The sequence below is a fragment of the Saccopteryx bilineata genome, chromosome 2 (genome assembly GCF_036850765.1).
Source record: "Saccopteryx bilineata isolate mSacBil1 chromosome 2, mSacBil1_pri_phased_curated, whole genome shotgun sequence".
Lineage (NCBI taxonomy): Eukaryota > Metazoa > Chordata > Mammalia > Chiroptera > Emballonuridae > Saccopteryx > Saccopteryx bilineata.
Window position 1 is genome coordinate 13,812,419 of NC_089491.1, and position 12,436 is coordinate 13,824,854.

Here is a 12,436-nt window from a genome sequence, read left to right on the forward strand (position 1 = left end):
GAGGAAGTGTGGGCAGCACTGACCAGTAGGAGTTGATGATCTTGCAGAAGGCCAGCTCGCAGCACATCTTGAGGTTGCCCTGGTGCTCAGCGAGGTCAGAGGCCGAGCACTTGTTCGGGTCCACTTCACAGTTCTCATCCGACTCATACAGCGCCTTGATGAACTCCCCTGTGGCCAGGCGGGGCGGGAGGGGCCGTGAGGACCTGGTGGGCACGCCCGTCCTCCTCCCGCCGGCGGCCCGAGCCCTCCCTACCTAGCGCGTCCTGCAGGTACTTCTGGCCCACCAGCTTGAGGTACTCCTCGATGGCCTTGGTGGCCAGCGTGTTCTCCCGGAAGATGAGATGCTCGTTGTCCCCGCAGCGGTCCACCTCTGACATCATCAGATCCGTCAGGAAGTCCTGGGGTGGCAGGCAGTGGGGAGAGAACCTGAGCAAGCCCGGTAGGGAGGACCCTGGGATTCCACCCCTGCTCCCTGACCAGAAGCCCCTGTTCTCAAGGCTGCTCCACTGTCAGCACTCGGGGCTGCTGGCGGGCGAGGGCAGGGCAGCCTGGTGAGGGCAGGGCGGCCTGGCGAGGGCAGGGCAGCCAGGCGAGGGCAGGGCAGCCAGGTGAGGGTAGGGCAGCCAGGCGAGGGCAGGGCAGCCAGGCGAGGGCAGGGCAGCCAGGTGAGGGCAGGGCGGCCTGGCGAGGGCAGGGCGGCCTGGCGAGGGCAGGGCAGCCAGGTGAGGGCAGGGCAGCCTGGTGAGGGCAGGGCAGCCAGGCGAGGGCAGGGCAGCCTGGTGAGCGCAGGGCAGCCAGGCGAGGGCAGGGCAGCCTGGAGGTGCAGCCTGGTGAGGGCAGGGCAGCCTGGCGAGGGCAGGTGCAGCCTGGCGAGGGCAGGGCAGCCTGGCGAGGGCAGGGCAGCCAGGCGAGGGCAGGTGCAGCCTGGCGAGGGCAGGAGCAGCCTGGCGAGGGCAGGTGCAGCCTGGCGAGGGCAGGGCAGCCTGGCGAGGGCAGGGCAGCCAGGCGAGGGCAGGGCAGCCTGGCGAGGGCAGGCACCTGGTGAGGGCAGGGCAGCCTGGCGAGGGCAGGTGCAGCCTGGTGAGGGCAGGGCGGCCAGGTGAGGGCAGGGCAGCCTGGCGAGGGCAGGTGCAGCCTGGTGAGGGCAGGGCAGCCAGGTGAGGGCAGGTGCAGCCTGGCGAGGGCAGGGCAGCCTGGCGAGGGCAGGGCAGCCTGGCGCTGGGGACATCAGAGCTGGGCCTAAGAACCGAGGAGGTAAGCCTGGGCAAGAGCATGCCACATGGACACAAGCTTCCCGTATCACTGCCAGACCAGCTGAACTCAAATCCCTGTTCAGCCCTGACCAGGCCTGGCTGGGTGACCAGAGAACTCCCCCACCATCACCATCAGTGCCAAAGAGGACAGACGGGCCGCCCTCTCTCCCTCATACAAGCAGCTGCCACTATCTACCTGTTACTCTGATGGGTCCCCCATACCAGACACAGCACAGGAAAGTGGCCTGTCCAAGGCCACACAGCCACCTGGGCCAAATCTCGCCCAAGTCTCCTGCTCCCCCAGCCCCGTTCTGTATGGTCCCTCAGGATGAGAGAGGCAGGCTGCTGAGCTGCCCTAGAAGGCAGTGAGCCCCGTCCGAAGATGAGAGCGGGGACTTGGCTTGGGCGGGAACTCCCGCCTCCACAGCCCCGCCTCCTTTCAGCCAGGATCAGCCTTGTGATGTGGGAGGGAAGGAGATAAACAGGGAATCAGGGACCCAGGGGAGGGTGACGGGCAGGGCAGGGGTCACCAGCAAGGTGGCTACAGGTGGCCAGCGTGGGCCAGAGTTTCTTCTGGTATGCACAACTGACATCACACGTGTCCCCTGAAATACAGACTGAGCTCTAGGCCCCGGAGACCCTGCTGGCCACAGGAGGGAGAGGAAGGGCTGAAGAAGCTGCCACTGTCCTCTCTGGGGACCGCAGAACCTAAGGAGCCCTTTCTGACCTACACATGACCTGTAGGGTCTCTTCTGATCACAGAGAGACAGGACCCAGGAGGGGATGAGGAAGTGCTCTCCCTAGAGCTAGAATCCAATGAGTGGACAGGCGCAGAACAGGAAGGAGACCTGTCCAAGGCCACACAGCCACCTGGACCAGATCTGGCCCAAGTCTCCTCTTCCTAAGCCCAGCTCCGCCTGCTGCACTGAAGGATGAGGGGGTAGCAGGGGTCCAAGGACAGACCCTGAAAAGTCCCAGTCCAAGACAGTGAAGCCCAGGAGGACAGCAGGTGCCGTGACAGGCCACGGCCTCCACCTCTGGGCTGCGAGCCCACATCAGATGCTCTGCCCCTCCCCAGGAACACCTCACTGTCCCCCCGCACCGAGGCCAAGGTGGGGAGCCCGGAACCCGGCTTCCACCTCCCTCCTCAGTGAGCACCGCAATTCACCTCTTGTCTAAGCTGGAAACCCCGAGAGCAAGGGTCACTTCGGAGGGGAGCTGCTCCCCAGGTGAGCCCAGCCCGTGGGGGCCAGGCACTGTGAGAACAGAGGCTACAGCTAAAAGGGCCTGCTCGAGCCCCTCCCCCTCCCCCACATCTCCCCCACACCCCAAGGGGAGGGCTTCCTCCACCCAATTTCCCAGCACCCCTCCCAAAGTAGACCACAAATTAAGGACAGTGCAGCCAGAGGTCCACCTCGCAGCCTGGCCCAGGCAGGTCTAACGGTGGGTGAAGGAGGTGGTCTGACAATATGTAGGGGACGAGTGCTCTCCCACCCCCATGGTGTCCATGCTGAGAAAGGTCCTCTCCCTGGTCCCACACTGGTCACACGCTACGGGTCTCACAAGCAGTGGGCTCTGGGAACAGGTGAGAAACTAGGGCGCTGACAGTCATGTGCCCTGGGTTCTGCGCTGGGAACCTGAGAGGTGGCCCCCAACACCAGGCCGAGGGACCTCGACACAGGGCAGTCCCCCAGCTCCATTGCAGGCCACTCGGCTCTCAAACCACACCATGTCCGGAGAGCCGAGGTCCTGCGCCTGAGGTCAGCACACACGGCCTTCTGCAACATGGATGAAGCCATGTTCAATCCTCCCTCTCCAATGGACCCCCTCTGGGCAGCTCCACCCCAGGGAGGGGCAAGGTGAGGAGGGGAAGGTTCCCCTGAGGCCCTGAGAACCATGCTCCACTGCACTGGGTCGGCAGGCGATGGGGCCTTCGTTTAGGGGCCAACTTGTTTCCAAACCGTGAGGGTGGGGGCTGAGGAGTGGCCGGTGGGAGGAGGTGCAAGGAGGAGGGGAGGGGAGAACTGGGCCCCTTCAGCCCTCCGGAGGGCCTGCCTGCACGGCTTCAGACAAGCCCTGGTTTCTATGGGCTCTAGGGCAGGGACGAGCACAGTCATGGCTGTCTGGCTGTCAAAGGCTGGAAGAGTGACCACGTGTGTGAATGTGTGTCTGGGTGTGAGATGAGGGGCAAGGCCGGGGCTGAGTCCCCTGGTGGTCACCAGTTGGAGATGTCAACCAAACTCAACACCTCACTGGACAAGTGTGTGGGTCACTGGGAGGCTGGCCGTATGACCTGCTCCCCTTGGGCCAGAGGGACCAGCCTTATGGGGGGAACGCCTAAAACCGCTCCCTCACCACACGCTGCCCTCCCGTCCATCAGCTCCCACCTGCCTCAGTGACCAGGAACAGAAGCATGAAGCCATCCACTTCATGACGCAACTCTTGGGTTTAGAGGGCCCACCTGGCTGTGATCCGTGCCCGCAACAGGCCTGAAATCCATGCCGTGGGCATAGGGAACAGTCTGTGAGCTCGTGCACCACCAGGCCTGTCTACAGGGCCTCCCCTCGCGGGGGGGGGGGGGGGGGGCCGCCCCGGGCCCCACACGCACCTTCACCTTGCCCGTGCTCTGCAGGATGTGCACCAGGGCCGACGCCATCTCCTCCTTGGTCTTGGCACTGAGGATGGGCTCGAGCGCCGCGCAGAGCCCCAGGTAGTGGTTGGTGATGTGCTCGGCGAACTCCTTGTACATCTCCATGGGCAGGATGGTGACGGTCTGGTAGCGCGCCTTGATGCGGATCATGGGGCCGGGGCCCTTGCCACCCTTGGGGTTGGGCGTCACCACCGGGTACCACTTTTCCACAAACTGCCGCCCGGCCACCGAGGCGGCGGGCAGGCTCACCAGCCCCAGGTAACTGTTGCGTTCCTTCTTCTTCTTCTTGTCGGTCTCCCGGTACAGGTGCACGGTGACGGTGCGCAGGGGCGGCAGGTTGTGGAACTCGAAGTGCTCGCCCCAAAAGACATTGTCCGTCTTGAGCTTGCCCGTGGTGCGGGCGTAGAGCACGTCGTCCAGACACAGCTCGCACAGGTACTTCTTCTTGGCCGGCAGGTCCTTGGCCTCAATCACCCACAGCTTCAGGATGTGCTCCACGCGCCGGCTGTTGTCCTGCATGTGCACCAGCGGAACACGGTCACCGGGGGGCCGGCCACTGCCCACCACCTGGCCTGAGCTGGGGAGAGTGCTCAGATCCAGGAGGGTCCTGAAGGGGGTGGGGACCCACAGGACGACGAGTGGGCCAGGGACAGCTCTGGAGTCCAGTGGACATGGGGCTGGACCTCCGCTCTGTCTTGAACTAGCTTACTGACCTTGTAAGTGACTTTCTCTAAGATTCAGTTCCCTTTTCTATAAAATGGATAAATAACGAGAGATCAAGCAAGAGTTAGCCTAGTGCCTGGCACACAGTCGGCCACTGTGCTGCTTACCAGCTCTTCTAGTTTGCTGGTCTGTAAAGTCAACTAAGGCCCCTTCCGTAGTGATGTCACAGTGACCAGGACTCAGCCCAGGCCCCCAAGCCAGCCAGGGAGGCAGACACAGAGCAGGTAATTACAGCTGGGGTCCCAAAAAACTGATGGGGTAAGCCCCCAGGGGCAGTGAGCCCACAGAGCAGGGCCCCAGACTGGGCCAGTGGTGCCCACCTGGAAGGACGGGACACGTGTCTAAGCTGGAACGGATGGGTGAGCAGGAATCGGCCAGGGGAGGAGGGACAAGGGATCCAGGCAGAAAGACCCCAGCACCCAACCCCAACCAGCCCATACGCGGTTCTCTGGCCCAGCCTCTACTGTGGAGCTTCCGGCCCACAGAGGTCACAGCACCCGAGTCAGCCTGTCCAACTCGAACCCCTACCTGTCCCAGGGCCCAACCCCACTGCCCACTCAGGCCTGCCCCCACCCCATCCCAGCCCAGCCCACGCGGAGACCCCCACTCTGCTGCCTGATGGCAGTCTGTGCTCTGCTCCAGTCTAACGTTGACTCCCCAGGCTTTGTGAGACGGGGTGCAGCCTACCTTGTTGGGGTGCACTGCTCGCCGCAGGTTCTCCATCCACTTGTCCCGCTCGGCTGCTGACCGGCAGGAGAAGCACTTGCTTCCTGACGACGTTGTCACCTGTGGGTTTGAACAGGACAGTGTCTCAGGAGAGGGCAACACAGGGAGGCTGGGCAGGACAGAGGCCTCGGGGGCTTGGAGGGCTTCAGCCACCAGGCCTGCGGCACAGCCTCAGGAAAGGGGCAGCACAGGGCTCAGAAGGACCCCTGTATCCTGTCTGCAGGCGGCGCAGACCACCGTCCCGGAGGCAGTCAGGAGGGCAGCCCAGCCCTGCACCATCCGGGTCCTGGTCCTGGTGCCTCGCCCCTTGCTCAGTGCCCTCTGTCCATGGGAAAGGATCTGACTGGCCTCACTCTCCGACGAGGGGAAGAGAGACAGCACAGGGTGCCGACCGCGTCAGAGGGACAATGCTCTCCCAGGCCTCCCCCTCTGGGGGGGCCACAGGCACGGAGGACACAACCACGGATAACCTCGGTCCTCGGCTGACACCCTCCAATGGTTCCCTTTTGCCAAATGACAGCAACCACAAAGACTGTCACAGAGACCTAATGTTTGGGGGGCCACGCTGGAGAGATGAGAACTATCGCGATGTGCGCGGCCTGCGGTCCACCTGCCTGGAACCCTGACCCCCCGCTCGCCGTCACACACTCGCTCGTCCCGATCCCCCCCCCCCCATAAGGGAGCCCAGCCCAAGCTGCTCCTACTGTGTTCCGCTGTTGCCAGCACCACACCAAGGGCTTTATGGGGGGACCACACTCCTTATCCAGCCACTCAAGGGCCACACAAGCCACAGGACCCCTGCCACGGACGAGTGCCCAGACACTATCTTCAGCCCATCTCAGGCAAAGAAGTCAGAGCCCAGGTGGAGCCCAGCTGGACCAGGAATCTTGAACCAGAAACAGTGGGCACAGGGACATTCCACTCTTTTCCTGGGGCCGGGACACCAGGAGGTTGTCACATTAGTCCCCGAGTGGCTGGTGTTCGTACCAGGCTCATTGCTCTATCAGGGCTCCCCTAATTATGCCAGCTCCTTGTGGGCGGGGCAGGCGGGGAGAGACTGACTACTGAGAGAAGCAATCAGGAGCTCCCAGGAACACTCGTGAACATGTGTTACCCAGGTCGTGGCTTGGCCTCAGGCTTGTGTGGCCTCTGACCACTTGCCCTCTCAGGCCTCAGATCTTCCACCTACAGTGAGGGGCAGGACAGGTGATCCCCAGGTAGAGCCCTGCCAGGGTGGTGCTGCCCTCCACTCAATCCTAAACCTTGAATTCCGATCTCTATACAGAGGCGGAAGGCCAGCCCAGAAAAGAGGGCACTCTCTAGCATCCCACACTGGAGATGGCTTCTAAGGCAGGCAAGCAGGCTTCAGGAACGGGCCCTGAGGCTCAAGCCATTCATTCTACACAGGCTTTTGCCTCCTTTACTGCCAGTAGCCTCCTGCCCCCACCAGCATGAGAATAGTGCTGGTCTATCTCCAAGGAGCCCACAAAGAAGGAACAAAGCCCCCCATCTTGGAGGTCTCTTAGGACAGTGGTCCCCAACCTTTTTTGGGCCACAGACCTGTTTAATGTCAGAAAATATTTTCACGGACCGGCCTTTAGGGTGGGACGAATAAATTTATCACGTGACTGAGACATCACGTGACCAAGACAAGCATCAAGAGTAAGTCTTAGACGGATGTAACAGAGGGAATCTGGTCATTTTTTAAAAATAAAACATCGTACAGACTTAAATATAAATAAAATGGAAATAATATAAGTTATTTATTCTTTCTCTGCGGACCGGTACCAAATGGCCCACGAACCAGTACCGATCCGCAGCCCGGGGGTTGGGGACCACTGTCTTAGGAGACAAAAGCTATAAATGTGTTCCAGTCATTGCCCCAAAGCCAAGCCACCAAGCCCTCCAGGAGGGTGTCGGAGGCCTGGCCTGGCGCGGAGGAGGCGCCCGCGCCCACCCGCCCGGGAGACCCACCTCGAAGCAGTAGTCCTGGCCCAGGATGCTGCTATGCACAGGCTTGATGACCACCTCCTCCTCCATGCTGAGGTCCAGCGCCTCCACCGCGCTGCTGGGGCTGAGCAGGGACTCGTGCGAGCGAGACTCCTTCAGCCTCGGCATCAGATGGGACCTGGGGGCGGGCAGGTGTGTGAGGCTGGGCCTGTCGCTCCCCTTCCCTGCCCTGCCCCTCTCTTCCCCTCTCCCCCCATCCCCTCCAGGACGCCTGTCCAGACCCCCTAGGAGGAGGCAACTGCTCCCCTCGCAACTCCCACAGTCCTTCTCCTCTTAAGGCAAACTTGGGGGGAGGGGGCACTTCTATGCTGGAGTCAGAGACCTGTCATCGGTCCCTTTGGTCACTGCAGGACTCTTGGTACCTGGCTCAGTCTCTAAGGCAGCAAGCAGTGGCTAAGGATGAAGCCACCACTCAGGAGCTGCAAATCAGCACTGAGTGTGGGGCAGGGTCTGGCCTGGCTCCTAAGCAGACTCAGGGGCCCCCAGGAAATAGCTGAGCTTAGCCAGGCAGTCTTCCCCACCCCACTCCCCTCCGCTCTGGTACCCACCCAAGACGGAGCAGTCACCCACTCGTCCAGGGTGTCACTGCCAACAGAGCCCTTTCTCACACACACCCCACTCTACCCGCAGCCCCACTCCAGGCAGGAGCGCCACAGGGACGGCTGCTGTGCCCATTTTACAGCTGAGGCTCGACATGGAAGGGATGCAGCAGTCTGCACAGTGCCCTCGATGCCAGACACGGTCCTCATGCCAGGGTTTGGGGGCCCAGGCCAGGGTCAGTGGGCCCAACACAGATCCAAAGCGTCAAAGGAGTGGGTGCCCCCGGTGCCCACATGGGGCCTGGACCCGGGCTGGCTGCAGGACCCGGCCTCACGGCTCACCTGCTAGGTGGCCCTGAGCAGTCAGCAGCCCTCCGCTGAGCCTCGGTTTTCTCAGCACATCACAAGGAAAGAGCCTCAGTGGCATCTGTACCAGTGGCTGGCAGGGCCCCCCTCGGAGAGGGGGAAGTCCCCTTCCAGAGCCAACAGCACCAGCAGCGTCCACCGGACCTGCTGAGACCACCTGGCGTGGACACTGAGCCGGCCCTGCCCCTGCTCATGTACATGGCCCAAACCCCCGGAACCAGCACAGAACCTGCCCTGGGCTCAGCCCACCCAGACCCCCTTCCCCAATCCCCCTGCCATTCCACTCAGCTCCCGGCCTTCAATGGTCCACGCTCAGTCCATCAATCCTCCTGCCCATCAAACAAAGATCCCACCTCAAGTCAAGTCCGTGAGGCCTGGCAGGGTCAGCACACACTTCCCCACAGGACACACAAACCCTGCAACCCCCTTCCACGACCAGCTGGGGTGAGGGAGGCTGAGGCTACTATGTTTGGGATCAGGAATCCAGAGACAAGTGGATGGGCACTACCCAGAAGAATTCTCAGGCTGACAGAGGCCTCCATCCCCCCAATTCCCCATCACCATGGCAACAGCCCACCCCAACATGGAGTCCTATGCTAGGCACCACATGGGAGTCAGAGTTGGAACTGGGACCGCAGCCCTTGGGGACCCCAGAGCCCAACCAAGAGACCCAGTCCACCTCCCAGCACCTGCGCCCCAGGCCCAGTGCGAAGCTGGCACAGGGCAGGGTCCAGAGTACTTGGGCCACATCGATGTCCTCAGGTAGGACTTCTGCAAGCTCCCGGGGAATGGAGAGACCAGACGGAGGCTGTGAGAGGGGCTGAAATCGGCCCGGAATCAGCCCAAACCTCCCAGGACCCATGCACAGAAGCTCTCGGCGGGGCCCCAGCCCACGGACATCCCAGCTGGGTGCCTCTGCTCCTCCAGCGGCCTGTCAGAGGCGGCGTTGCGCACACGGGCCCTAGGGCTCGCCACATCACCCTGCGCTGCGTGCCGACAGGCTTCGGCCCTGGCCGAGCCCCCAGGCCCTGCTCCTCACCACAGCTCTGACCAACGCTGTGGGTGGGTCTGTTGTCCCCTCGGTCTAGACTCCCCCAGGGATGCCCATTTCACAGGGCAGACCAGGTCTCCCTCGCACATGGGCTCCATACCTGAGTGCTCGAGAAGACCTGCCTCGTGCTGGGGAAGTTACCTGGCCTAGCTATGGCTGGAACCCACAGCCCCTGGACCTGCCACCCAGGGCTAAAACCCAGCCTGCAGGTAAGGACCAGGCTGCTTTCTGGCCCAGCCCACAGCCCCCTGCCAGGGAAGGATGCTAGGAGCCAGGGCGGGTGGAGTAGGGACCCATGAAGTGCAAATGGAGGGGTTGGCGGGCTGCCCAGAGGAAAGGCAGGCCCAGTGCAGTGGCCTGGGCCTCCCAGGGAGACTAAGGGGCCCTGGTTCTACTGCCCAAGAGCCCAGCAGACCCAGGCCAGACCCCAAAGTGGCCGGAGCCTGGAGCTGTAAAACCTTCTCCTTCCCCCCCATCCTGCCCTCACAAACATGCCCCAGCTGGCTCAGGCCTCACTGGGAAGGTTCCTGAGTGAACACAGGGCTGTGGGCAAGCTCACGGTGAAGGCACCTGGGCCGCACCTGGGCGGCCCGGACCTCCCCTCTCCCCAGGGCCTCTTCCAGTGGGAGAGCAGACCCAAACTCACTGGGAGGAGGAGTGGGGGACAAGGCTGGCCCAGAGAGGCCTCGTGGCAACTCCAAGGTGCCAGACTGCTCCTGCAGTCGAGGGCCAGGCTCTGACCACTGGCCTGGGTAGTTAATGGAACCCTCACACTGCCAGGGAGGGTTGGTGCCACAATTCCCAGGTCATGGGTGGAAGAGCCATGGTCACAGGGCAGGGATCCCTGCCTGTGGGTGCCCCACTAACCTCTGAACCACAGTGGCACCGTTCCTGCTGGAAGGCCCCTCTACCCAACATGGCGTCCCCCATGTATCTGTTCTCCCCTTGAGACCTGCAGATAATCCCGACGCCATGCTTCCACCTGGAGCTGAACCCTCCCTGACCGTGCCCTCTTCACCGCCCTCACACTACACCCTGGCAAGGTGCTCCTCCCCAGCTGGTCCCTGACCAGCCATGAGCTTCCTCCCCCACTGGGGGTCCACGCCCACGCTCTTTCCTGAACCCAGACCACCTTTTTCTGCCAGCAAAACCCTTCTTTCTCAGTTTTCAAAGCCAAGGTCAAATGCCTCCACCACCGCGCTGCCCCTGGTCTCTGCAGACAGACGGGAGCTCACGCCCAGGCCGTGCGGCGGAGCCCCCTCCACGCCACTTTCCCCCTGTCTCCTCACCTAATTCTCATGACAACCCTTCAGGACTGAGGGGCCACACCTCAGAGAGGCCAGGCTTGCCCAAGGCTGCGCGGTGGCAAGCGCAGAGTGTGATTTGAACCCCGTTCCGCGGAGTCCACGACTAACTCCGTCGGCACAAGTCTCGTCTTTCCATCTCCCCACAGGTGACAGGCAGCGAGAGGCCCACGGGCCGCTGACCTGCTCACTGGGACCCACTGGTTCCAGGTCTGGAGGAAAGGCTGGCGGGACTGGCGAGGGTGGGACAGCCCCTGCCCAGGAGCCCAGGAAGTGTGGGCACAGCATGGCATGGGCAGGGGCAGAGCTGCGCGGAGACACGGGCCAGGTCCCAACAGCAGCTCATTGTGAGGGCCGAGAGCAGGAACAAGGGGACATTGTCCCAGCTCCTGGGCCACAGCCTTATCTGATAGCCTTCCAGCCAACCCACGGGCTGTTTCTCAACTCCCTCCTTTTTTTTCTCTTAAAAGGTTAGTGACACAGAAGTTTAGTAAATTCCCCATTATTTCAAGGAGGGGGGAGACCCCAAAACAAACCCTGCAATTCTCAAAAAGCCCCACCTGACACAGGGGAAGAGGTTCCCAGCTATGGGTTGGGGGAGCTGAAAGAGCTGTATGGCCTGAAAGGTTAGACAGAGGCTCAGGGTCGCCCTCCAAATCTAGGAAGGGCAGAAGGAGCTGCCCTGCGTGCCCCCAGTGGGCAGGGCCGGGGCCAGGAGAGGTCGATTAGAGCTCAGTCATAGCCATCCCAAATGGGCCAAGGCCGCTGTGCTTTTAGAGGGAGTGGGCACCCTGTCTCTGGAGGTACGCAAGCAGGAACAGGGGGACCCTTTTAGTCATGCTGTGGAGGAGCTGCCTGCACTGCAAGGGGCTGCAAGGGGACCGGCAGGCAGCCAGTGGCACGAGCCCCAGGAGTGTACACGTGTTTACACACACACACACACACACACACACACACACACACACACACACACCCCATGCAGCTGGGAACAGGCAGGAGGGCCTAGCTAGTGTCAAGGGTGCCCAGTCGTAATTTAGACTCCAATCCTTATAACACGCAATGTTAAGTATTTTTAAGCCATTCAACTCTCCAGACCAGACCTCAGTTTCCCCATCCGTAAGTAAGGAGAATGACATCTCTCCTTCACAGGGCCGCTGTAAGAAAAGTGAGAATGTGGGTGAGACACTAGGGGGAGCAGGGGTAGATGCCAGTGACTCCATCCGTCACAGCGACAGTCCTGTCACAGCGACAGTCCCAGTCCCCTTCTGTGCACTCCACGCACTCGCCTCACTGCCAGACAGCGCTGTAGGAGCAGGGCACTGCTGGGAACAAGGCTGAGGAAGAACGCACACGCTGCTATGGGGGCTGACGTTTCCAGGGTACATGACACTCCTGACATTGGGGTGACAAGACAGGAACTTCCCAGGCTATTCTGTTTCTTTCTCTCTGACCCTTACCTTCTCCATGACTCAGTTTCCCCCATCTGCAAAATGGGACAAACGCCTTCTACCCAAATGCTGGGATGTCTCAAAACAAACAAACAAACAAAGCCCCAAGTTTTTTGAAATGAAAGGAAGGGAGAAGAGGGTGCCTGGGGCGTGGAGAGTGGACTTTGCTGCACAGACCTTCTGAGCAGAGTCCCCACACAATCTCCCACTCACACACTTGTATGGTCTCATGCCACTGACCATTCCATAGCTCCTGGAAGGGGCAGAAATGCTGGATAACGTTGGTCTTCACGGAGGAGGTGCCCACTATGCTTCAGCCTGTCAGAGGTGGGCAGATCCATGAGACTGTGCTGACACCTGCCCATG

General features: G+C 61.7%; 1 protein-coding gene across 10 annotated transcripts in view; it reads right to left on the reverse strand.

Moving 5' to 3' along the window:
- Nucleotides 1-12,436, reverse strand: part of DAB2IP (DAB2 interacting protein) — a 201,677-nt gene that overhangs the window by 25,097 nt on the left and 164,144 nt on the right. For all 10 annotated transcript variants that reach the window (XM_066256323.1, XM_066256320.1, XM_066256326.1 and 7 more), the window contains 5 exons: nt 7,327-7,480; nt 5,314-5,412; nt 3,862-4,416; nt 254-398; nt 24-168 (listed from right to left, as the gene is read on the reverse strand). In XM_066256323.1, coding sequence (XP_066112420.1) covers nt 24-168; nt 254-398; nt 3,862-4,416; nt 5,314-5,412; nt 7,327-7,480 — 1,098 coding nt within the window. The remainder of the gene's footprint in view (nt 1-23; nt 169-253; nt 399-3,861; nt 4,417-5,313; nt 5,413-7,326; nt 7,481-12,436) is intronic.